General features: G+C 39.4%; 1 protein-coding gene across 1 annotated transcript in view; it reads left to right on the top strand.

The window, feature by feature from the left end:
- The window catches only part of scn1lab (sodium channel, voltage-gated, type I like, alpha b), a 59,674-nt gene that overhangs the window by 21,600 nt on the left and 11,483 nt on the right, over nucleotides 1-26,591 (top strand). Inside the window, exons 11-23 of the mRNA XM_053497563.1 lie at nucleotides 2,192-2,473; nucleotides 3,392-3,733; nucleotides 4,557-4,686; nucleotides 4,777-5,015; nucleotides 10,182-10,355; nucleotides 10,662-11,018; nucleotides 12,129-12,620; nucleotides 17,553-17,685; nucleotides 18,984-19,138; nucleotides 19,402-19,575; nucleotides 23,349-23,471; nucleotides 24,132-24,407; nucleotides 24,538-24,591. Coding sequence (XP_053353538.1) covers nucleotides 2,192-2,473; nucleotides 3,392-3,733; nucleotides 4,557-4,686; nucleotides 4,777-5,015; nucleotides 10,182-10,355; nucleotides 10,662-11,018; nucleotides 12,129-12,620; nucleotides 17,553-17,685; nucleotides 18,984-19,138; nucleotides 19,402-19,575; nucleotides 23,349-23,471; nucleotides 24,132-24,407; nucleotides 24,538-24,591 — 2,931 coding nt within the window. The remainder of the gene's footprint in view (nucleotides 1-2,191; nucleotides 2,474-3,391; nucleotides 3,734-4,556; nucleotides 4,687-4,776; nucleotides 5,016-10,181; nucleotides 10,356-10,661; nucleotides 11,019-12,128; nucleotides 12,621-17,552; nucleotides 17,686-18,983; nucleotides 19,139-19,401; nucleotides 19,576-23,348; nucleotides 23,472-24,131; nucleotides 24,408-24,537; nucleotides 24,592-26,591) is intronic.

Below are 26,591 nucleotides of genomic sequence, written 5' to 3'. Positions count from 1 at the left end.
AAAGAATTTGGCTTTAAGGCCGCTTAGATTATTTTGTCCACAAGATCTATGTTTTAAAAATATCTTTGTCCACATCTTTAAAAACACAAGACGCCCTGTTAAGTGCTATAAGGAGCAACAGGGGGCCAATCAGAAGCCTGGACAAAACGGCATTACCGGTTGCGCTCCGTTGAAGTCTCGTCCAAAACCGCCATCGCTGTCTATGTGTCAAGTCCCGGTTTGACTTGAACGCTCCTCAATGATGTGGAAACACGCTAGATCTCTCTCGTTCTCATTAACAGTAGTGATGGGAAGTTTGAATCATTTTAGTGACTCGGTTCTTTAAATCTCGTTCATCAATCTTTTTTTGAGTCATTTAGTTCATTTCCTTCTTTTGACCAGAAATAAAATAAAATGTTACATATTCAGTAAACAGACCCCCAACACGTCTACATGCACAAATTTTGACTTTAGTTCCAGTAATGAAAATATTACAATGCAGCTAAGGACATATTATGGTAAACAGAATGAGCTGCTCACCTCTTATATCTTCTACTCTGAGTCGTTTGTTCTTTTTGAATCTATTGCACCGCAATAATAACAATTTTTGCTGTTTTAATCCACGATTATGGCTTTGGCCGTAGTAGCCGTTTGAAGACTCCTCCAGGATATTAAAGAAACCATTACCGGATCTTTTGTGTTTTTGGTTTTTTTACCTCTTTATATATATATTTAGCAAAAAACTAAACGTCCTCTGACTTTCAACTGTTTTTACTTTCAGTAAACTTAATGTGTAAATATTTGTATGAACACTAAAAGAGTCAACACCATAAGACATAAACTAAAAATGTTTCACAATGTGTCCCCTGAGAGGAAGTGAGGCTCAAAATCAAAAGTACCAGTCAGTATCTGGTGTGGCCACCAGCTGCTTGAAGTACTGCAGTGCATCTCCTCCTCATGGACTGCCTATTGCGGACAGTCTGAGCACTGATGGAGGGATTGTGTGTTCCTGGTGTGACTCGGGCAGTTGTTGTGGCCATCCTGTACCTGTCACGCAGGTGTGATATTCGGATGTACCGATCCTGTGCAGGTGTTGTTACACGTGGTCTTCCACTGCGAGGATGATCAGCCGTCCTCCCTGTCTCCCCGTAGCGCCGTCTTAGGCGTCTCACGGTGCGGACGTGGCGATTTATCGCCCTAGCCACATCAGCAGTCCTCATACCTCCCTGCAGCATGCCTAATGCACGTTCACGCAGATGAGCAGGGACCCTGGGCATCTTTCTTTGGGTGTTTTTCACAGTCGGTAGACAAGTCTCTTTAGTGTCCTGCGTTTTTAGAACTGTGACCTTAAATGCCTACTTTCTGTAAGCTGTTAAGGTCTTAACGACCATTCCACAGGTGCATGTTAATTAATTGATTATGGTTAATTGAACATGCATGGATAACATTGTTTAAACCCTTTACAATGAAGATCTGTAAAGTTATTTGGATTTTTACAACATTATTGTTGAAATACACAGTCCTGAAAAAGGGACGTTTCTTTTTTTGCTGAGTATATAAAGGGTCTGAATTTGCCATAAAGACATTAATGTATTAAAAACATGCTTTAATGTAAATCTATTTCTTTGCCTTAGAAGCATAACTACTGCTGCTATAGAGAATAAATCAACACCTTCTGACAAGTCAGAGCTGCTGAACGTGCTGTTTTTTTAAAACAAAATGTTCGAACCTGTGATTATTGCACTGGACTTGTGAATGTCAATTTGTCTCCTGCCTTTTTGTAAAGCTTAGTATACCGGATCTCATCCTCTGTCCCCGTCCTCTCCGCTTTCATTCTCTCACTAAATTTGATTCCCTCCTTCTTACCGAAATGTATTTACACTAAGTTCATGACACACATAGTCTTTAGAGCGCTCAGGTTGCCCGAGTGAGAGCGATGATGTCACTTCTAATCAAATCATGACTCATGAGTTCGTCGTGCTATAAATGAATCGGCAGCTTTAAACTGCGACGTGAGAAATCAGAGTTCGCTTCAGGCATCCTTTCTTCTTCTTCTTCTTCATTATCCATTCTTTCCATTTGCTGTCCCTCTGTCTTTCTCTCTCTCTCTCTCTCTGTCTCTCCTTTTTTGCATCTGCTCCCACTCCATCAGCCTAAACTAAGTCTGTCCTCGGTTGTCCCTGACGACGATGTCTGTTCTGTGATTGGACAGCAGGTTGCCGCGGCAGCAGCGACAGAGAGCGGAGAGTACAGCGGGAGGGGTGGGCGGTCTGAGGAAAGCTCCTCCGGGGGCTCCAGGCTCTCGTCGAAGAGCGCGAAGGAGCGACGCAACAGGCGCAAGAAGAGGAAACAGAGGGAGGAGGAGGAGGAGAAGGCCGACCAGGAGAAGTTCCACAAGTCCGAGTCGGAAGACAGCATCCGCCGCACGGGCTTTCGCTTCTCCATAGACGCCAACAGGCTGTCCTACGAGAAGAAGTGCTCCACCCCGAATCAGGTGGCTCCTTGTTCTGTCACGGGGGGTTTATCACGGAGAGCGCTGACTCTGCAGATTGTACAGTAGAATACAGCCATATTTATTACAGTGAGAGCTGTAGAAAAAGAAACAAAACAACATGTTTAGTACCCTATTTATCTTCTACATATTATATATTTATTTTATATTTCTATAAATTATATACTTTGGAATAATAATTAGTTTCAAACCTTAACTTTAAATGCAAAGTTATTGATAACGCCCTAAAGATTTAAATTTTCCAATAACTGTCCATCCTGAAGTGTTTTATTCCCTGTACAAAACAAAAGTTTTCCTAAATGTTCTTTTCATTAAGGTTGACATTTTGCTGGTTACGGTTACTTTTAAAGGTCCCCTATTATACTTTTTTTTCTAAGGTCTCAGAGCCCGGCCTTAATGCTCCAGCATAATTACATACACTTTGTGTCACTCCTCTTCCAAACACGCTGTTTCAGCGTCTATGTAAATGAGCTCCTGCTGAGCCACGCCCCCCAACAGAGAACAACAGGGCTGAGCAACAAGCCATGGGGGATCTTCTTATATGAGGTCATAATATAGGAAATATCTAATTGACTTGCTTAAGCCCAAAACAAAAATGGAAAAAAAGACAAAAAGCAGTAAAGTTTTATCCATAAATATTAAATACAGTAACTATTATATACATTCTTTTCTTTTTCCTTTTTTCTAAGTCTCTGTGTACATTTTTGCTCTAGAAATGAATGCATTAATATTTATCTGTGATTTGTTCTGTATTCAGAACTAGTGTCAGATATGCTGTTACAGAAAATGCGAACCAATCAGAATAGAGAAACATTCTCTGTTTGCTAATTTATTATTACACATTTCTCTGTTTTAATATTTTTACATCTGATTGTTAAAGCCTCTCTCTCTCTTTTTCAGTCTCTACTCAGTATACGCGGTTCGATCTTCTCTCCAAGGAGAAACAGTCGCGCAAGTTTATTTAGTTTCCGCGGACGAGCCCGGGACTTTGGCTCGGAGAACGATTTTGCGGATGATGAGCACAGCACGTTCGAGGACAGCGACAGTCGGCGAGGATCGCTCTTTGTACCGCGGCGGCTCGAGAGGAGAAACTCGACGGTCAGTCAGTGTAGCCTCGGCGCTCCGCGGATCATGCTCCCGGCCAATGGAAAGATGCACTGTACTGTCGACTGTAACGGGGTGGTGTCGCTGGTGGGCGGAGCCTCTGTGCCAACTTCACCGATTGGCCGATTGCTTCCTGAGGTACAGCTGAGATATTCTTACATTAGCACATCTTATCAAAAATGGATTAAAATATTTGTTTATTGATTGAATTTTTACTATATTAGTAGTAATTTTTTTCCACACATAATGGCCCGAAGTGTGTGTGCTTGTATCCCCTGAGATGGACTGGCACTCAGTCCAGGGTGTACCCCGCCTCATGCGCTGAGTTCCCTTGTACTGTATAGCCTCCAGGCCCTCATGACCCTGTACAAGAGTGTAAGTGTAAGAGAATGAGTGAGTGAGATATTTTATATAGATATTTTATATACGTTTAAATAGAAATTTGTTTATATAAAAAAAAAACAGCGGTCTAAGAGCATTAGTGAAAATACTTCTGTGGCACCATCTTTTCTAATTTAATGCAACGTTTTTCATTAACAATCATATCATCAGCCAAAACCTTAATAAATAAGTCCTTCTGTTTTATTGAGACCTGAGCTGACATGGCCTCCAGATGTTTGTAGAGATCCCGATAATCTGTTTTAGATTAATTGCACTGAGTGTCTGAACATGTACATGCCTCAGAAATAATAATAATAATAATAATGGTGGCACGGTGGCTTAGTGGTTAGCACTGTCACCTTGCACCTCCAGGTCCTGGGTTAGATTCCCGCATCGTAGGTATTTCCATACCAGTTTCCTCCCAGTCCAAAGACTGTGCAGGTCCCAAAATGCCCAGAGTGTAGGACCATGGTTGTACAAATGGGAATAAATACAATGATCACCACTGGCCTCCATGGTCGCTTGTTGGACTACAGAGGTTTCTTGATGTTTATTCTCTCTTTATTTCCTCTTTCTTCAGGGGACGACCACAGAGTCCGAGGTCCGTAAGAAGCGGTCAGGATCACACCCGACTTCCGATTACCTGGATGAAGCTGCAGCACGGAAAAGAGCTCTGAGCGTAGCCAGTATTCTCACTAACACTATGGAGGGTATGATGTACACACACACACACACACATAGATAAAAGACAGTATATAAGAATCATAGTCACTGATTCTGCTTTCATGTCCTCATTGCAGAGCTGGAAGAGTCGAGACAGAAGTGCCCCCCCTGCTGGTACAAGTTTGCCAACAGCTTTTTGATCTGGGACTGCTGCCCCATGTGGCTGAAAGTGAAGGAGCTCGTCAACATGGTGGTAATGGATCCTTTCGTAGACCTGGCAATCACCATCTGCATCGTCCTCAACACCGTCTTCATGGCCATGGAGCACTACCCCATGACCAAGGAGTTCAACGACGTGCTCTCGGTCGGAAATCTGGTGAGGATTTAAAATTGTTGCATATGTATTTACACCTTGTTAATGTGATTTTTTTAGGGGTTTTAAAAATATTGTACTAGACATTATACAGTAGGTGATCTCAATCCATTCCTTGCAGGGAAGTAAGTGTTTTATAAAAATTTTAGAAGGACAAAAGGATTCCTGGATAGTCCAGTTTAAATTCTTTCCAAATCTCTTTGCATATTGTCTTCTCGAAAAAAAATTTGTTCGTTTAATTTTGCCGGTTTATCCTCTGTCAGGTTTGTTTCTCAGTCCATTTTCCGAGCAGCAAAAAACTACCTAGTAATTCTACACACCTGACTTCAAGGCCGCTTTCACACTAGGGACTCGGGCATGGATTTAAATACATTTGACCCCAAAGTCAAGTACACATGAGTAAAGTTGGATGGATGTACTCAGGCATGGGTTTGAGTCAGGTGTGAAAGCTAACATTTTTGAAATTCAAGCAAATTCACCTTTAATGCCGCTGCATGGACAATGAGGATAGTGAGAAGGTCGCCGCCGCCGTTGTAAACATACGCTTCTTTTGTATTTATGGGCGTTTAGCAAAACAACTAGGTACATACACCTACTGTATTGGAACGTATGGATACGTGTGTGTGTGGGGGGGTGTACTCGGTAAAAGCGATTGAAAGCTGTTTTTCCGTAGTTTTTCTAGTTTTAAAAAATATTAGCACTCTACATGTAATATTTATTGATGGTTACCAAGAGTAGGTATTTTTCTGTAATGTCTAATAAACACGTATGAAAGCATAGTCCTAAAATAAAGAAAGTCATTTCTTTTGTTTGTGCGTACACTTTCTGGCAAATTTCTGGCAAAAGCGGAACATTTGACTTGTTGTGCGAAATGTTTATTCGTACATAGCCGTTGTTGCTGTGGATAACAGAACTGTACAGCATTGTTGAATTCTCAGTTCTGATTGGACGTAAGGGGTTGACTGATTCTCTAGATTAGCATCTCTGACAATACTTCAGCAGGTATATTAACGCAATAGTTTGAAAACATCCTACATCCTTCCTGCAGTGGAAATTCATTTATAGGTACTGTATTTGTATGGTGGATAATCCATATGAATGGATTTTAAAAAGCATTATTGATACGGTGAGGTTCTCTGTACAGAGGTTAAGGCAAGGCAAGGCATGTTTATTTGTATAGCACATTTCATACACAATGGTAATTCAAAGTGCTTTACATAAAAGAGAAGAAAATAATGATAAAAAGAAATAGAAATTACTAGCAATAAAAATTTTAAAAGATTTAAAATAAAAACAGTTTGAATTGACGCTTTTAAAACTACTTAAAATTTGATATAGAATCAAAATAAAACAGTTGAAAATATAAGAAACATAAAATACAGTGCAGTCAGTTCGTATCTAGCATAGTGCTTATTCGATAAATGTGACTAATTTTAGTTTTAGCACATCAGGGCCTGTATTCACAAAGCTTCTTAAAATTCTCTCAGAGAGCTCTTATCTTAGCTTAAAAAGTCCTAGCTGGGAGTCCTAGACTAAAAGTGATTTAGGAAACTTCTCAGAGCAACTGAGTAAGGAAAGTACAAAAACCCTTTATCTTAGTGAGAAGGTGGGGTCGACCCCGTTGCTAGCGATGATGCAGCAATTCATGGACTGTGATTGGTTAAAAAAAAAAAAAACCTTTGACCTCTGTTAAGGTCTTGAAATGCGCTCTTTGTAAAAATAGAATATATAATAATAGTAAAATAATAATGACAGTGAAATCATAATGTTTGTATATAATGAAATTGTATAATCATGACTACAGGCTACTTTATGCAAAGTTTCTGTTATAGGCTAAACATCTTAAAGATAATTAAAAAGCCAAATGTGAAAATTGTGTCTACTTTTGAAGCAACCAATTTCCACACAGTAGTTACTATATTTAAGTTTTTACATTTATTTATCGTACAGATTATATTACTTGTTATCTATTTCAGATTGATGGGAGCAAAATGGCTCACATTTTATCAATTTACATGATTGCAGGACAGTCTGTTTAAGTTGCATTTACGGATGGTAGCCAACAATCCAAGAGAGATGGAAGGAAGTAAAATAAAAGTAAAAAACCAAACTGGACAGAAAAGCAGTGTTAACATTCAGTGTTTGCAAATATTTCTTCTTTCCGCCATTTTGTCCCCTGCTATAGAAACTCTTAAGCCTCTTAAAAGTCCTCCTCTCTACTCTTAGATCAGTTAGCTGATTTTAGGGCTAAGATGTTTCGTAAATTATTTTTATCTTTACTAAGATTTAGTCTTGAATTTAAGTGGAAATTCTAGGAAAATGTCATAATTCTAAGAATTTTCTTAGAATTCCATCACTAGGAGCAACCTTTAGTCTTAAGAAGCTTTGTGAATACGGGCCCTGATCTCTTCTGAAAGCTGGTTCCAACTTTGGCCAGCATGATGGCTAATGGACTCCGCTTGTTTTGTGTGAACCCTTTATTTTTCTAACTGACTCGATCCCAATGATCTGAGTGGTCTGTTAGGTTTATATTCAGTGAGCATATCTGTAATGTATTTGGGTCCTAGACCATTGAGTAATTTACAAATGAGTAGAAGTGCTTTATAATCTATCCTAAATGTTACAGGAAGCCAGTCTAAGGACCTGAACCTTGTGTGATGTGCTTAAATTTTCTGGTTCTAATTAGACGTCTGGCAGCAGCATTCTGGATAAGCTGCAGCTGTCCAATGGTCTTCTTGGGAAGGCCGGTGAGGAGACCATTACAGTAATCCACCCTGCTGGTGATAAAGGACAAGTTTCTCCAAGTCTTGATTAGAAACATCTAATTCTTGCAATGTTTTTAAGATGATAGGATGCTGATTTACTTACTGCTTTGACATGACTACTATAACTCAGGTCTGTCTCCAGAATCACCCCAAGATTCTTGACTTGATTCTTTAGTTGTTTGACCCCTAGAGTGAAGGTATGCATTCACCTTCAGAGCTTTATCTTTGTTTCCAAATGCAATGACCTCAGTTTTCTCCTTGTTCAACTGAATTTTTTTTTTGGCACATCGAACTGTTAATTTTATCAATGCATTGGCAGGGGAAGTTAACAGGGCTGTAGTCGTTTGGAGATAAGGCTAGTTAAATCTGGGGATCATTGGGATAGCTGTGATAGGCAATTTGGTTTCTCATTATCTTAGGTTAAGAAAGAAGTCTCTATTGCAATTGTCAAAGGAAAACCTGCGACTTAGCATTTTAGAATTTGTGATTTTTCTTCCTCAAGAACATGCTTTTGTGTCAAACTTTATTTAATTGTTGTTGTTGTCGTTGTTGTTGGACTATTGGCTGCTCCCTTTAAAAGATCGCCACAGCGGATCATCTGATCTGCACAAAATTTTGCCACAGGTTTTATGCCAATTTTATAATATTTATAAAAATTAAATTAAATAATAAAGGTTGGCCCAGGTTCAGATCCCACACAATGCCCAGACCTCAGCCATGCAGTGCTGGTCCCAAGCCTGGATAAAACGTAACGGTTGTGTCATGATTTAAAAAATCTGCAAACATTTTGGATATTCATTAAAAAAGAATCAACTTTAAGCAAAAGATGGTAAGAGTAACTTCATCTTACCACCCTGTTGTTGTTATTCTTCCATAACAGCATGCAACCAAATGTTCACCAAGAGACTCAATACTGTTTTCTTTTTGGCTTTTAATTTCAATTTTTTTTTTGTTACCCTCAATTTTTGTTTATTCTCTTTGTAGTTTTTTTCCCCATTTATGTTTCCTGTGCCAGCAAACAAACAAGTACTACCTATGAAAATGTAAATTATATATTCATTTTATCTTGGACTTCGGGGAAAGATAAGCGACAACATTAGGCACGTGCGGCAGGGCATTCAGGCCTTCAAGAGAACCACGCCTGTCTTTGACAGTGATGCCTCATCGGTGATGAAAGATTGGCAGAAGAGTTCTATGCTTAGTTTGAGATAAAAAAATGACATTGGTCTTGTCGAGAGGAAGACCAATCCTCCTCCTGACAACCAGGTGCTGTGATTTACCGCATGTGATGTGAGAAGCCATCGGCAGATTCAAACTCGGGGAAGGCCGCTGGACCAGACAACATTCCTGGCAGAGTGCTCAAACAGTGTGCGTATAGCATCGGTAGATCTAGCAACCTAGCATCTTCTACATCTCTTGATTCCTCTGTCATGATTCCAGGCCACAACTGTTGTCCTCAAAATCCCAGGAAGTCTTCAGTGTCCTGCTAAAAACTGAGTGCGCTCAGTCCACTGCTGTTCACTCCGCTGACTCACGACTGTGCAACACAGCACAGCTTGAAACACATCATTAAATTCACCAGTGACACAACCACAGTGGGTCTCATCAGCAAGAACAATGAGTCAGAATACAGGGAACGGATGCAGCAGTTAAGAAAGTGGTGCAAAGCCAACAACCTGTCTCTGAAAAACTCTGGCAAAACGGAAGAGATGGTTGTTGACTTCTGCAAAGCAAGCACTCGCCACCGGACACTGACGCCTCATCAGTGGAGATCATCAAAAGCACCAGATTTCATGGTGTTCGTCTGATGACGAATTTCATCTGGTCCCTCAACACCAGCTCTATAAACAAGAGCACCCAGCAGCATCTCTACCTTCTGCGAAGGTGTTCTACAGAGGGACAGCGGTGTGCATCCTGAGCAGCCGCATCATTGTCAGGTTTGGAAAATTCCACTATTGGATGGCAAGACCCAGCAGGTCATAGTGAGGACAGCTGAGAATATCATTGGGCTCTCTCATCCCTTGGTCACAGACATTTACACCAGACACCACTAGCCACCAGCGGAGGAACCCACACATTCTTCACACAAACTCTTCATCCACCTACTGTTTCGGAAAACGTCCCAAAACATTTGGCCCCGTATTGTCAGATTGTGTAACAGTTTCTTCCCGCAAGCTCATCAGAAATCTCCATATTCATTGACTGGATTGATTCCAACACACATGCAAGCACGCACACACATATATTCCTACTCAACTGGATCAGTTGTGTTTCCAACTTGGAACGTTATTTCATTCCCTTTAGGGTTGTTGCACATTTTCTTTTTAAAATGCTGCTAAAACACTGTAAACACAATACTATACTGAGCGGCAGAGCTGACTGGAGTGCGTATCTGTGTGTACAGGTATTCACAGGGATCTTTACAGCTGAGATGTGTCTAAAGGTCATCGCCCTGGACCCCTACTACTACTTCCAGGAGGGCTGGAACATCTTTGATGGCATCATCGTGAGTTTAAGCCTGATAGAGCTGGGCCTGGCGAATGTGGAAGGGCTCTCTGTGCTTCGGTCTTTTCGATTGGTGAGGAAGCTCTTAATTTATGCTTAAAAATATTTCCTTAATGTAAACCACATTTGCTAATGATGTAGGGATGGTACTGGTGAGAATGACATGATGCGAAACAGATCCTGCTATCTTTTATTGATTTTGAGCCATGTGTATGTGTTTACTTAATTAAACTGCAAGGTAAAAAGTTCAAAAAGAATAATGTATAGGTTAATAATGAACTAATATTACTGTGGCTTGAGAGGCTTAATGTCGCTTTACACACCTAAAAGGGTGTGTAAACTTTTGCACTCAAGTGTGTATCATTCCTATGTCCCTTAGCTGAGAGTGTTCAAGCTGGCCAAGTCATGGCCCACTCTAAACATGCTGATCAAGATCATAGGGAACTCAGTGGGCGCTTTGGGTAACCTGACCTTAGTCCTGGCCATCATCGTCTTCATCTTCGCCGTGGTGGGCATGCAGCTGTTCGGAAAAAGCTACCGTGAGTTCGTGTGCAAGATTGCGGATGACTGCAATCTGCCACGCTGGCACATGGTGGACTTCTTTCACTCATTCCTGATCGTGTTCCGCGTGCTGTGTGGCGAGTGGATCGAGACCATGTGGGACTGCATGGAGGTGGCCGGCCAGACCATGTGCCTCATCGTCTTCATGATGGTCATGGTTATTGGAAACTTGGTGGTAAGATCCGGTTATCAAACCTTCTTAAGCTGTGGTTCTTGGTGTTTCTTTTACATTTTGTAGCCTTGTATCATTGGACTTCTGATACAAATTTTGAACCTTTAGGCAAAATGTTCAACCTGGATGGCCTCCAATATTTGAAAAGTTCCCTTTTAGAAACTGCTAATTTAAAGCCATTTTTTATACATTTTAAGTACTATATATGTAAAGAATAAGACACTTGAGAAAATATCCAATAGGAAGGGTGGTGATAGTTTTCAAACAGTGTTACCAATTTCCATTTGACCATGGAGCCTTTTCCACCCCTTACATTTAATCATACCAATTCTCAACCTCCATCTAGTTCTTTCATATCACATGACAGCCACATGTTTTTTAACTGCTATTCAATGAATCGCACTAAAAAAAATGCAATTGGGGGAGAAAGTGCTTTTCACTGTCTTCTGCATACATAAGCTTGCAGATAAACACAAATGGCTAGTGTTTAGACAGGTTATTTATCTCCTGCCCTTAAAGGCACGGTCAGCTTTGCTCTCTTGACTCATTCTAGTCATGGATGGCTCTGGTATAACAGGGAATTTAACTCTTGAGCTCATGTCTATTGAGTAAAGCTTGGCAGTTGGACCACTTGGGATCCATGCAGTGAAACTAGTTCAAAACTAAGTTGCCACTTTTGCGTCCATGAGCAAGGCCCTTAACCCTGAACTGCTCTGATGCATAACGTGATAACAATGTAAGTCACTCTGGATGGAAGGGCGTCTGCCAAAAATGTCAAAAGTGAACTTGCTCATTTAACCTGCAATTTTATTCCCAATCTTACCCAATTTGGTGTGACCTGGGCAACCCTAAACCCAAAGTCAGCCATGTCAAATTATGATTTTAAAATAGGCATTACCCATAAATAGATAGAACCCATGCTAGATAGAGATAGTACCCATGCTCCCACACACTGACCATAAAGACTGTCTCTGTCGTCTCTTCCCAAACTCTTCTCTCTCTCTCTCTCTCTCTCTCTCTCTCTTTTTTTGGTTTATTTCTCCATGTTAGAGGTCAGAGATCCTGTTTAGGTATCATGGCATCATTTTTAATCCATTTCTGGTTGCCTTGTAGGTGTTGAACCTTTTCCTGGCCCTGCTCCTGAGCTCCTTTAGCGCCGACAACCTGGCCTCGACCGACGACGACAGCGAGATGAACAACCTGCAGATCGCCGTGGGCCGAATCCAAAGGGGGATCGCTTTTATAAAGTCAACTCTTAGGCAGTTACTGCAGAGCCTCTTCCTAGCTGGGGCCAAACCCGGCGCCCTGGACGAGGAGAAGCCCCTGGATGACCTGCACAGCGACGGCAAGGAAAACTGCCTGACCAACCATGCCCCTGTGGCCGTCGACCTCGGTAAGGACTTCCTCAAGGAGGGCTGCGTGTCGCCTAGCAACGGGGTGGAAAGCCATGGAAAGTACGGCATCGAGGAAGGGGATTACATGTCGTTTATCCACAACCCCAGCCTCACGGTCACGGTGCCCATCGCGGTGGGCGAGTCAGACTTCGAGAACCTTAACACGGAGGATTTCAGCAGCGAGTCGAGCGACGTGGAGGGAAGCAAAGAGGTAGGGAAGAGATCTGAAATCTTAGACCAGATTCGTTAGTGTGTTTTTTTTTTTACATTTCAAGTTGTTTAATATTTATAACAAAGTAAAATGTAACGATTTCTCAATTTTCCCTGAGTAATTTTGCCATAGTATCTTTGTATGTATTTATATTTGTGTGTGTATGATGAGCACCATGATCACATGACCCAGATCATAGCTAACTATTTAGGACCTTGTGTAGCCTGTACAGCTTATAAATGTGTATCAGTGTATCGTCACACACACACACACACAACCATAGTGCATATAATCCGTATTATTTACAACCAGCTGAGCATGAACAGCATCACTCAGTCCAGATTATGAATCAAGTCAGCTTGTTGAAGAAATTGCTTAATGCAGCATTAATGCCCAGGGTGAAATTGAGTGTGCTTAAGTTTACACACATGCGTGTACTGTACTGTATGTGAGAGTGTATACGAAGTAAGTAAGTGTGTGTGTGTGTGTCTTTTCTCAACTGCATTTCCATGCATACCTTTAAGAAAACAAAACAACCTGAAAAGTACAACTTTGCGAGTGTTCCTAACCTCCTTTCTTCCTCCTTGTAATCTTTTCCTGCTGGTGTGTTGAAGTTGCCGACGTTGTTATCCATGTTTTGTGAAGTGTGTATCTCTCTGTGTGTGACCTGTTATTGCAGCGTAATGAGAGACGAACCCCAGGTTTTCTCTGAGAGACCCCTGTAAGAGTCTTTCCTCTTCCCACACACTAACCATGAAGACTGCCTCTGCCGTCTCTTCCCAAACTCTCTCTCTCTCTCTCTTTTTCTTTTCTCTCTTTGTCTCTCTCTATCTTTTTATTTCTCTATCTTTCTAGTTCTCTTTTGGAACGGATTGCCCTTTCTTTTGTCATTCTTTTATGCCTGTGCCCTCCCTAAATCCCTCCTTCCTTTTTAATCCCACTGCACTGGAGAGAGACAGCTGTTAGCATTTTTTTTTTCATTTATTCCATTTCTTTTCTTTCTTTTTTTTTGTTAGAGCACTGGGCTTCTGGCAGTAACAACAATCATATGGAATGAGCAAGATCATCATTTTCCATCAATAATTCAAGCCATCCTTATACTACCTTATTTTTGGTTGGTTTGTTTGAACATAACATTTTTTTATTTTTTTCCACTGACTCAAGCTGTCATTGAGCATCCAAAGCTGAATGAACTTAGAACTTAGAGTTCTTGTGTGAAAGCATGCGTGTGTGTGTGAGTGAGTGAGTGACGGTGTGGTAGGCCATTTTTACACTTGGGTCTCCTCTATTTCTGCACTTAAAATTTTGGCACTTTTAATTGTAATTATTTTAATTATAAATATATTTTTTAAACATTATAAAAAGATACTACAAAATTTATATAAAAAACATGTACTGTATATCCTCTGTCATATCACCTGTAGCTTACAGATATATGAAACAGATAAATAAATAAATAGGTTGTGTGTTGTAACTAGCACACATTGTCTTGTGTGAGTGTTTGCACTGATAAATTTTTTTTTTTGAGATATAAACGGCTCATGCATGCATCCAAAAAAAAGCTGTTCTGTTCTTTATTATGTTTGTTTTCGAACCAAAAGGATATTAAAACCAGTGAGTTCTGGCAGAGTAATCTGATTGACGAGAAGCCAAGAGTGATATAGTTATCTTTACCAATTGATTAAAAATATTAATCTAGTAAATCACAGTCATAGTCTGTGGTTAATCCCGAAGTTTAAAATACTCAGATTTACCTGGTTTATAAATGTGCAATGATGAAATAAAGAAAAGCATGAGAAACTGGTTAGAGGAAACAGATTATGCAGTTTTATAACATCTCAAATATTAACATTTAGCAAATGTTAAATTAAAATCTCCTGAATAGGACCGGCACTGGCTGGGAAGTATGGGGTGTGATAACCCACCAATGGCTTGCTCGAACCCAGATCCTCAGCAAAAATCAACAACCGAGAGCTTTAGCCACCTGAGCCACCGCTCTCACTATAGGTTCTACAGTTAATCTAGTCTTGTAAACATGGTTCCCTTTGTAGGTAGCTTGAGCACACAACTTTGGTTTTATCCAAACTTCCAACTAGAAGCTTTTTCCATCAAGAATCTGGTGATGGTGGTGTTTCACCAGCTAGTGCACTAGCTTTTTTATTTAACACTATTTGGAATTCCACCCCACGACCTCGAGTGTAATATCGATTAATTCAACCAGGTCCTGAGTGATGTAATGGAACTGTTCCTTAGGTTATAAGTCCTGCTGCCTAAAGTGCCAGTCCTGGCCCAAGTATGAAAATGCCCTTGCTGTGTGTGTGTGTGTGTGTGTGTGTGTGTGTGTGTGTGTGTGTGTGTGTGAGCGAGTGAGGGGTAAAAAAAAAGGAATGACATTGCCTCAATAGTATTAGTCCATGGCTCATATTTGTTTAATTGCATCTTGACATCAATACTGTTCATAAAGGAATGATGAAAGCTGCTCTACAGCATCGCAGCTCTGGACCCAAACTATCAGCTTGGTATCAACAGGGTTTTAGGGTTTCATTTTTAAAAAATATATGGACGGTTGTTGTGATTTAAAAAAATGATATTATAAGCACCACCACTAGGGGCAGTACATCCATGTATACACTGTACTGTCCATAATACTGTACACTGCAGTAACGTGATCCAGTTGTAATGAACTGATTTATCTTTGTAACCCTGAATGAAACTAAGCTGATCGTTTACAAAGTTAACGATTTGAGCGCAAATTTATCTTTCAATTGAAAATCTGTATTTTTATTTTATGCTGTATATTTTTGTTTAACGTTGCTTTTGGATGAATTTGCATATCTTCCCTAAGCTTGCTCTAACAGGGATGTTTGCTCAAATGATAAAGGCTTAGACGGCGTCCCCAATTGGACCAAAGAAAGCAAACAAACTATAACACAAGGGGGTGCAGGACAGTTCTGAAAGCACACAACATAAAAAAAAAAAAAAGAAAAGAAAAGAAAATAGAGATCTAACCCTGCTGTGACACCGTTTCTGTTTGAAAGGGTCTGTGCAGCTTTTTAGCTCTGAGAGAACTCTGAAAGATAATCTAGAACGTTCCGAATCTGCACACGGCATGCTTACATCATTCCCCCGCGCCGCATTAGCTGGGTACCATGGCAACCAGCGCTGCCGCTCAGTTTCAGACAGCATTCCCGAGCGCCGCCTTTCACTCCGCCATCGCCTCGGCCTGTGAACACGACTCCACTGTGGGGGCCTGCGTCAGTGTTTCATACACACCGTGTAGGCCTCCCACCTCACACACACACACATACACACACACTTCTGATAGACTTTGCAAAAAAACACTAACGAGCTTCAGAAACTCCTCAGTTACAGCAGTCAGGACGTCAATAATCACAAAGATACGCAATGTGACTCTTCTACAGTATATAAGGAGAGAAATTACTCTCTCTCTTTGTCTTTAGTCCTCTCTCTTTCATATCTTCTCTTTGTCATCTTCTAACTCTGTGTTCTATCTTTTTAACCTTCTCCCTGTCTCTCACTCTCACTAGTCTACTCTTTTTCTCTCAGTTTTTTCTTTCTATCTCTCCAGTCGTCTCTATCTATATTTCTCTCAGATCTTCTCTCTCTCTTACTCATGTTTTCTTCTTTGTATCTCCCGCATCTCTCTATTTGTTTCTCTCTAGTCTTCTCTCTCTCCCTCTTATTTCTTTCTGTTTCTCTCACTCACTCTTTTTGTGCATCTCTCTCTCTTTTGGTCTGTGTCCAGGTCCATCTCTGTCTCGTTTTTTCTTTTTCTCTTGTTTTCTGTCTCTCTAGTCTTTTCTGAATCACTTTTTCTCTTGGTCACTTAATTTATTTGTAATTGTCTGTGTCTCGTTCTTTTTGTCTTTCTCTGTGTCTCTCTCTGTCTGTCTTTTTTCTCATTTTCTTTCATTCTTTCGTTTCTCACTAGTCTTTTCTGTTTTTTCATTTGTCTCGCTCTTTTTGTAGATCTCTCTGTGTCTTGCTGTATCTTGCTTTTCTAATGTGATAATGGTAGACAGAAAACTAGTTCATGAATGTAATTTATAAATATACAGTGTGTATATATATATATATATATATTATTATAATTTTTATACTCGCTATAATTTTCTTGAACGCTAACTTTGGCTCCGTTTCTGAAATCAGAGCGACAGAAAGCCATTTTTTAAAAGATGTTGTAGATGTTGTAGTGGCACAAGTGTAAACGCGAATGCTGTCTCAGGCTGGAGTGCACGTGCGGTCCTGGTGTTAGACGTGCGCTAATGCGGCTCCCCTCCTCTTCAAACTCTTGACTGGCGGACTGAAGCTTGACCACTGCTTTAATGGAATGGACTTTCCCATCTGTGTTTTCATGTCGATCAGGGGAACATGGCACCCAGTGGGGCGGGAATATCTCACAATCCCAACCTCTTCTAATCTGAATTAGTGTCCTTAATCTCTCATTGATATAATCCAAAAGAAATCAACCGTTGTTTTAAGGGAGGGGTGGAAAAAACAATCCTAAAACCGGGAGGTTGTTGTTTTGCACTGGACATGAAAATACTCGAAGCACTCAACATTTGTTGACGAGATCACTCGAGCTTGGATGAATTCTTTTTCTAAATATGCACCTTGTTTTAAAGAAAAAAAACTGCATGAGGAAGGAATGAAGGCACATCAAACGTACCCACATCTGACTGTGAGATTACCCATGAGCCTGTGCTGTACTGTAGGTCATCATGCACGGCTACCAATCAGGACAAAGCAAATCAATCAATTAGTCAATCAATCCACAGGCTTGTAGGTACTTTTGAATGATCTGGTTGAATCTGCATGAAGTAATGAAAAGGCAAGAAGCCAAAGAGACACACAGTGCAGAGCTTTAATCGGGTCTTTTCCATATGTGTGTGTGCGTGTGTGTGCTCTTAGAAGCTTCCTGTGGACAGGGTTCTGAGTTCTTCCGAGGGAAGCACGGTAGACATCAGACCCCCGGGAGAGGGGGCCGAGTCGGTCGAGCTAGAACCAGAAGAGTCGCTGGACCCTGAGGACTGCTTCACTGAAGGTTTGTGTGTCTGTGTGTGAGATGTCTGATCTCCAGTGCTTTAGATTCCAGTTTTATTCTGAAGTGTCATTCTTAATCCCTTCAGTGTGCTCAGTGCCAAGAACCGAAATTCACCTCAAAATGTGCCAGATTTCTATTTATAATACCTCGTAGTTGACTGTTTTTCTACATCATCACGTCATGAAGTGATTATTTTTCTACACCTGCACATCATCAATGCTGGTCATGCTCTTTTCTGGTGCAGCTTGTCATGAAACCAGAAAGTGAGACATTCCCCCCTCTCTGCAGTACCAAAATTCCAGGGGGCGGAGCCAGATCTGATCAGATTCCCACAACCCTAACCCCTTATTTTGTATCTCAAACAAATCTCTATGCTCTCCTTTACTCCACTCCAAATAGCAGGAGCAGGATCAGGTCCAACACCACCCCCTGGACATTCGAGTCAATGTCAAGTTTTCTGTCCTGAGGATCACAACTGTATGATTTTCTTTATTAAATACCATGTATTTAAGTCACACTTTTCTTTTTACCTTGGGCCTTGTCCAGTGCATGCAGTGACTGGGAACCTGGTAGTGGTGGAGGCGGGTCTTCAACCCCCAACCCTCTGAGCAGCAACCCAAAGCCTTAACCACCTGAGCCACTACTGCCCTGTTTGTGACTCTTCACCAGTTCAATAATACATCAATTTGTTTATGGTACAAGAAGAATAACACACTTCATGTCATGATGATGTCAGATAATAGTCGTAGTCAATTCTTCTTTGTCATCAAGGCCCTCATCTATTAAGGCTACAACTACCAACCAGGTAGGACGAATGCTATCATGTGTTTCCTCTGTAGGGGGCAGCGTGACACACTCGGAGGACAGTGCTATCTGTCCTTTCATGAGCGAGCTCACATACGCCTATGATTGGCTGGAGCTGCAATTGATATGAGAGCACTAGTGCACCTCCCATTTCTCCCCGTGAGAGAGCACAGCCAATCGTCTCTCTCTAGGCTCCTGGCTGTGGCAGGCTATAGTATCACCAGTGATTCAGACTTCTGATCGGACGAGCTCGTTGCCATTGTGCCACTCGCAGATCCGCTCTCAGATTCACTTTTTTTTCCCCCTAAAAGCTAAACATGACGGATTAAACAGAGGTAAACAAAGGAATTTAAGCAAGTGAGCCCGTCCATACCGTTATTTAGTCCTGTCCATGTATATCTTCTGACTTCATATCTGACTATGCCGTTCCAGCTTAAAACCCATTCTCTAGCGTTCTTGGATTGTTCTTCACCATGTTCTCCGTCCCGTCCCAGGCTGCGTGATGAGGTTTCAGTGCTGTAAGGTGGACGTGGAGAAGGGACGCTGGAGGAGTTGGTGGACGCTGAGGAAGACCTGCTTTATTATCGTCGAGCACAACTGGTTCGAGTCCTTCATCATTTTCATGATCCTGCTAAGCAGTGGTGCTCTGGTGAGAAGAAATACATACACACACACACACACACACACAGAAATGCACACTAATCTACATGCACAGGCGTAAAGTTTCCATAAGAGTTCATTAAAGCATGAACAGTTCTTTCCTTTGATTCGGTTCAAGAAGAACTGAAAGAAGAAAGCGGTTCAAAATTAAGCTGAGCAGAATGGCATAACGAAGACAGCCTGTAAAAATATGAATTAGCTACAATTATACTCATGCATAAATTAATCATTTTTTCCTTTCTGTGTGTAAAGGCATTTGAGGACATCTACATAGAGCAGCGGAAGACGGTCAAGACTGTGTTGGAGTATGCGGATAAAGTTTTCACGTACATCTTCATCCTGGAGATGTTGCTAAAATGGGTCGCTTACGGCTTCGTCAAATATTTCACCAACGCCTGGTGCTGGCTCGACTTTCTGATCGTAGACGTATGTGCAACTTATGTCAACTGCTCATTGTGTGTCTGTGTGTGTGTGTGTTTCTGATGGAAACAGCCTTCTCAGTGAAGTGGCTTATTAACTGGGTGCAGTGGCTGTGCGTTTAATCAGCTGACCAAACCGTGCTCTCATTGCACTCTGTGATTAAAACGTTTAGCCTTCAGTGTGTAGCTCTGTGTCTCTGCTTCTGATTTATCCCGCTGTACCCTAGTGGCCATAAACGCAACAGCAAGTTTAAACGCAACAGGACAAAATAAAAAGTAAGAAGGCAAAAAACAAAATACAACAGCAAATTTAAAAACAAAACACGCACAACAGCAAAAAAGAAGAGGAAAAAAACACCACAATAGCAAGTTACAAAACGCAACAGCAAATTTTTAAACATAACAAAAAAGAATAGTAACTTTGTAAACACAACAACTACAAACAAACACAACAGCAAATAAATTTAAAGTACAGCAGGAAGTAAAAAACAACTTTGCAAGCACAACAACTACAAAAAAAACTTAAATAAATTGAAAAACATGACAGTAATAAAAAAACAGCAAATTTTTAAACATCAAGTGAAAAAACACAACATCAAATGAAAAGCATGAGAAAATAAATAATACAACAGTAACTTTGTAAACACAACAACAAATAAAAAAAATCAACACAGCAAAAAAAAAAAAGAACCCAAAAAACACAACAACCAAAAAAGGAAATAAAAAATACACAAAAGCAAATAAAAAACAAAACAAAATGGCAAATACAAAAACAAAAATCACCACAAAGCATTTTAAACACAACAAAAAAAATAGCAAATTAAAAAAAAAAAAAATTAAAAACACACCATATACAAAAAAACTCCACAACAGTAAGGTACTGTAAACACAAATGTAACTTTGTAAACATAACAGCAAAAAAACAAACAAAAAAAACTGTAACTGTGTAAAAACAACAACCAAAAAACAACAGCAAGTAAAACAAATAATAATAAAACCCACAACTGCAAATAAGAAAAGCAACACCAACTTTGTAAACACAAAAACTACAATTAAAAACAGCTGCGAGTAAATAAAAAATACAATGGCAATTAAAAACAAAACAGCAAATTTGTAAACAACAGCAAATGAAAAAACACAAGAGAAAATAAAAACACATCAGTAACTTTGTGAACATAACAACAAAAAACAACAGCAAATAAATTTGAAACACAAAACACATATTTAAACACAACAGCAAGTTAAAAACACACCAGCTTTGTAAACGACAAAAAAACAGCAAAAGCTAAAAAACAATAATACATTCAAAAATATAACAGAAAATTTATAAAACACAACAGCCGAAGTGAAAACACAAGGACAGTAACTTAAAGCAGCTACAGCAGGTCCACACTGATGATCGTGTTATATTTCTGATCAAACCCAGGGCCGCTCTGAAACGAGAATGTGGCGTTTAATAAGGACCTCCCCTTTACATTTTGAGTTAACGTGATTGCGTTTTCATTTTGGCTGTTGTGTTTCTGATTTGTTGAAGTGTGTTGCACTTTGCACTTAACCATACCTGTCTGATCTTACTGTGGAATAAAGCTTTAAGTGACAGAAATCCTCGGCTGAGCTCATACGTACCTTTTATAGGCATTTAAATCTCAGGCAGCCGCTGAATCATCATCTACATCCTCAGTGTTATTAGCCATGATTCCCAGTTTACAGCTCAAGGTTAACCTGAGGTCAAAACTCTGTACTCTGTCTTTTTTTTTTTTCATATACTGTATGTGTGTGTATGTACGCAACATGTATAGGTCACAGCTCAGACACCGGCATAATACTGTTCCCCTGGAGCAGATGGAGGTGGTTATCTCTTTAGCATCTGCTGACTCATCGGTGACTCATTCCCACCTCGTTTACACACACACACACACACACTCACACACACACATGGGCCTGGAATACTGGGACTTTAATTCCCCAGAGGGTGCCAGATTGTCAGAGAGACGCCGGCACCCACTCTCCACCCGACACCTCGTTCCATCTTATCGTTCTGCTGCTCACAAACGCATCTGTGTGGAAATACAATGAAATGGAGGAACTGAGTGACTCTTGCCTCTCCAGGAATAATTATTTTCCTTTAACAAGACACCCTATGGTGATTCATTCAGGCTTTGGCAAAGCTGACATGAAGGTTAGAGTATAAAGACTTTTTGAACCACAGCTTTGAATACTCTATTCTGATTGGCCAGAGGGGTTTGATTCATTTCTAAATCAGGGATGTGATAACCTGGTCATTCAGTACATTCATGTCGTCAGCTGACTTTATTTTACTGCCACATAACATTGCTAAGTCTAGACCTGAGCAACGAAAGAAAACCCCAGATCATCACGGGAGAGAAAAATCTCCGTTTTAAAAAAGCCCCGGCTACGTGTGGACATGGCCTGAACTCTCCCTAGCTAATTGAAGCCTTTTTTTCTGATTTGTCTCAAAGCAAAGTGGTTTTCTGATAGACACACAGCTGTTCCCCCACGGATGGACACACAAGTCCCAATCCTGAGAGTTCTCATCACATTGTGTGCGCATGGAAATGCTCTTACGTTCACTATTAAACACAGCTGATTTACTGTTGATTTTTTGTTTTATTTTTTATGATGCGACTTCACCAAGTGTTTTTCCACGGTGACAGTTCAGAACTATCATCTGAACTCTAGTCCTACCTACCATTAATTCATTTATGTGGCTTCATAATTTTTTTTTTCAGTATAGTTTCTTCAGTAAGTCTTAAACCAGTTCTCCCTAGTTGTTGTCTTTGCTTGACGCAAGCCAATAATATGAGATTTCTAAAACAGGGACTTTTTTATGGGTTGTAATTTGTTACAGTAAGAGTAACAAGCTATTTTTTATTGTACAGTATAAGCTTTTTTTTTTAAACATACAGTAAAAACTATAAATTGCTAAAAAAAAAAACAGAAGTGTAACTCTGATAAATTAAACCAAAGAGTCACAACATTCAGACCTGCATGAGGTCATTTGTAACACTTTTAGTAAAAAGTGCCACTACAAACTGTTTTTATTTTTTATCTTAAATCAAATTTTAATAATTTTAAAAGACTTGGTGCTATTATTTTCTATTTCTTCTTATGAATATTTTTTCCTCTCTCTCTTTTATGTAAGGCACTTTAAATTACCATTGTGTATGAAATGTGCTATACAGTACAAATAAACTTACCTTGCCTAGTATGGAGAAAGTCATGCACCAGGTTGAAAAAAACTTGAAAGTTAGGGGAGAAGTCAGCATTTATATCTTTTCATACAAAGTCAAACAAAATTCAATTTTGAATTCCGTGCATTTTAATATACTGTCAAAAAAAACAAAGAATCAGCTACAAAAAATAAATAAATCATGCAACCAACTGACTGACAGACAACTGACTGTCATGTAAATACCAAATTATTTAAGAATCGGGGGTTTTCTGGTGTCTTCTGTCATGACAACCAGTTTTGAAAAGCTTGTGTGATGGTTATGCAACATATGCATGTATAACTGTGTATACAGGCAGCCATATGGAAAACAGGACAGTATGTCATGGGAAATAAATTTTAGTGCCTCAGATGCAAACATACAGTATATAAATAAAAAACTACAGGACTCAATCATCTCTAGTCTCTATCTAGCTAGATGTATAGATGTTTAAATGCATCAATCGCCAAATTATTTAATTGTTGTGTTTCTCACCTGCTTTGTGATCCTCACACCGTTTTTCTCTTTTATCCGTGTGTGTGTGTTTTAGGTGTCTTTGGTCAGCCTGGTTGCTACAGCTCTGGGTTACTCCGAGCTGAGTGCCATTAAATCACTCAGGACTCTACGTGCCCTCAGGCCGTTAAGAGCATTGTCACGCTTCGAGGGCATGAGGGTAAGGAACACAAAATAACTTTACCTAGTCTCTATAAGTGTCATGCTTTTTAGAACTGCATCATAATACAATTCAGCTCTTGATACATATTTTTGGATAAAGTGTTTTGTTTTTGTTTTGGCATGGTTTTTTTTGTGTGTGTTTTCTGATGAACCTGTGGTGATGAACATTATTGTGATGTTTCGGTTGTGCCTTTGATCCTTAATTTCTCTGTTGTGTGTCTTTTTTTCATTTGCAGTACACAAATGTAGTGACATCATCGTGTCTCAGACAAGGTTTTTTGTTTTCTGTTCTGATTTTTCTGTGTCTATCTGTATGTTAGCTCAACTATCAAACTCAACTAATAAACAAACAAACAAACAAAAAGGTTTTCAATTAGAATCAGCAGCAGCTGCTGTAAGATTTCCTCTGTGCTGTGTAATTATATGACCGCTTTATCACGAACCAAAATAAACCCCTCTGTAGTGCTTATTAGTGATCACCCTTTTTCCAAATCTTAGTCACTTTTTTCCATCAACAGTCAAGTGTGTGTAATCCCCTGTACCTTACTCGACTAACACTATTAATATGCAGAATGTGATAAACCCCGCCCACCGTGTGTGATCATACAGTAAGCGAGATTTCCATCGGACTGATATATGAACGTGTGTGTTGCGGCAGGTCGTGGTGAACGCTCTGCTCGGCGCCATCCCCTCCATCATGAACGTGCTGCTCGTGTGTCTGATCTTCTGGCTCATCTTCAGCATCATGGGCGTCAACCTGTTCGCCGGCAAGTACTACCACTGCGTCAACACCACCACGGACGAGAAACTCCCTATCAACGTGGTGAACAACAAGTCTGAATGCTTGGCGCTGGTCAATGACAGCGCCCGCTGGAAAAACGTCAAGATCAACTTCGACAACGTCGGCGCCGGATACCTGGCCCTGCTCCAAGTGGTGAGGAGAGTGAGAGGGTCTCAAAATCTAACCACCACTCATGACCCTAAAGACATTCCATCGTTTTTAAAAGTTTTTAAATTATTCTCATATTACCTTTATTGAACACTCTTACTTTCTCGCACCACAGGCCACTTTTAAAGGCTGGATGGACATCATGTACGCAGCAGTAGACTCTCGCAACGTAAGTCTCTCCAGCTGCCGCGCAACACCCTTATCTATGCCTGATTTTTGCTAAATACGTTAGCAGCATTTCAACTACTGTAAGTGAGCACGCAGGAGCGCTGACGGTTTCCCTGTGGCAGGTCTGTTTAGGTGGGAGCGCGTGAAGCCTATTTTTAGGGCGTAATTATACCAGTAATATGTACCAAACTCTTTTACTCCCTGTGTGATAGAAGCTCTACACGGCCAAGGGGTTTACTGCATGACTGAGCAATTAACATTCTCTGCCTACTCACAGTGTTGGGGTGCTTAACCATGATGTATTGCTTCTATTTTTTTTTTTTAAATACCATATAATTTATACAATTTCAGCCTTATGTGAATTTTATTTTACTTTGGGATAAGACTGGCCTTGGAAAACCCATCAAATAATGAGATCCGGACATTTTTACCACATCTTTGGAAGGCATCTCAACCGCTACCAAATATATAGTATTTTAAAATCTGTTTGCCCCGAAAGTGAAGTAAAACTATTTGTTACTGTACATAGCCAACACATCTAAGTACTGTACTTACTGTACGAGAGTAATTTTCAAGCCCCATGGAAAAAAAAAAGACATCTTAGCAAGTAAAATATTGTTAAATCTAGTAAACTTATATAATTTTTAAAAATAAGTTTACAACCAAACAAATATGAGATTATCAAGTTTGTTTAAAGTCAAACTTAATTATTTACTATTTTAAATTGAGAAATTGGCAGATAATTTTACTTCTTTCAAGAAACAAATCCCTAAAACCTAGCAAAAGTTCTGCCAATACGCAAACATTTTTTTTTGTTTCAATTTTAGCTAGAAATAAGCATAATAATTTTATACTTGGTTTGTTGTGAAATTATGGATAGAAGTACAGCTGGCTGTAGCTAAATTAAAAAATATTTCATTTACTAAGATATAATTTCTTTGCAATGTAGATAAATCTCCAACCCTAAGATAAACCTGCAAAACATGCCATGCTAGCAGGTGAAATATTTTTGAATCTAGCCAAACCTATTCTATACTTTCTTAGAATAAGTTTACGACAGACAAATACAAGATTATTAAGCTTATTTTAACAAAAAAGTACATTTTTGCTTACAATTTTAGTAAAATATGATTAGAAATAAGATTCATAACCTTATTTGCTTTGTTGTGATCTTTTTTTTAAAAGTGTAGATAAATGTAACTATATTTGCAGTGTAAGAACTAATGAAACAAAGCAAATTGTGTCATTCTTCATTCATTGCAGAGTGAGTTTACAACAAAGCAAATACTTCTTGTTAAATGTTACTAAAATTGCATTAAAAAATTCTCTTGGCAGATAATTATTTGCTACTTATTTGCTATTTACTTTATGATAGTTTATAGGAATATATTTCTTGAAATGAGCAAAATTATCTGTCAAGAGCAGAAGACATTTTTAGCTTGCTATTTTAGTAAAATTTGACTAGAAATAAGCTTAATAATCTTATTTTTGGTTTGTTGTATTCTTATTATGAGAAATTATAGATAGGTTATATGTGTAGATAAATATAGATAGGAGATGATAAGATGCTTTTTTTTTTTGCAGTGAATGAAATTTAAATCCTACTGCTTAGCTCTATTTTTCTTACACTGCAAATATAGTTAAATGTATCTACACTTTCTTAAATTAAGATTACAGCAAAATGAATATAAGATTTAAAATAAGAATTATTTTTATTTGTAACAATATTTTGCTTAAATTGTAAATTCTATAGGCTAAACTCTGCTACTTTTAGAAACTTATTTCTTCTTCTTTTTTATTAAAAAAATTATAGATTTTATTAGGTTTTGAGAATATTTCACTTGATGCAGGGTATACATTTTTTAAACTTTAAAAAAGTAATCGTAATAATTTCATGGTAGCTTCAAGCTTAATTTCAAATTGTAATACTGAACTTTGTACTTTAATTATTGTAAATGGTCTTTCTCTATCCATCTGCAGTACCTTCATGGCCCACGAGGG

The sequence above is a fragment of the Clarias gariepinus genome, chromosome 6 (genome assembly GCF_024256425.1).
Source record: "Clarias gariepinus isolate MV-2021 ecotype Netherlands chromosome 6, CGAR_prim_01v2, whole genome shotgun sequence".
Lineage (NCBI taxonomy): Eukaryota > Metazoa > Chordata > Actinopteri > Siluriformes > Clariidae > Clarias > Clarias gariepinus.
The sequence above is the reverse complement of the archived record's forward strand: the minus strand, read 5'-3'. Positions and strand labels throughout refer to the sequence as shown.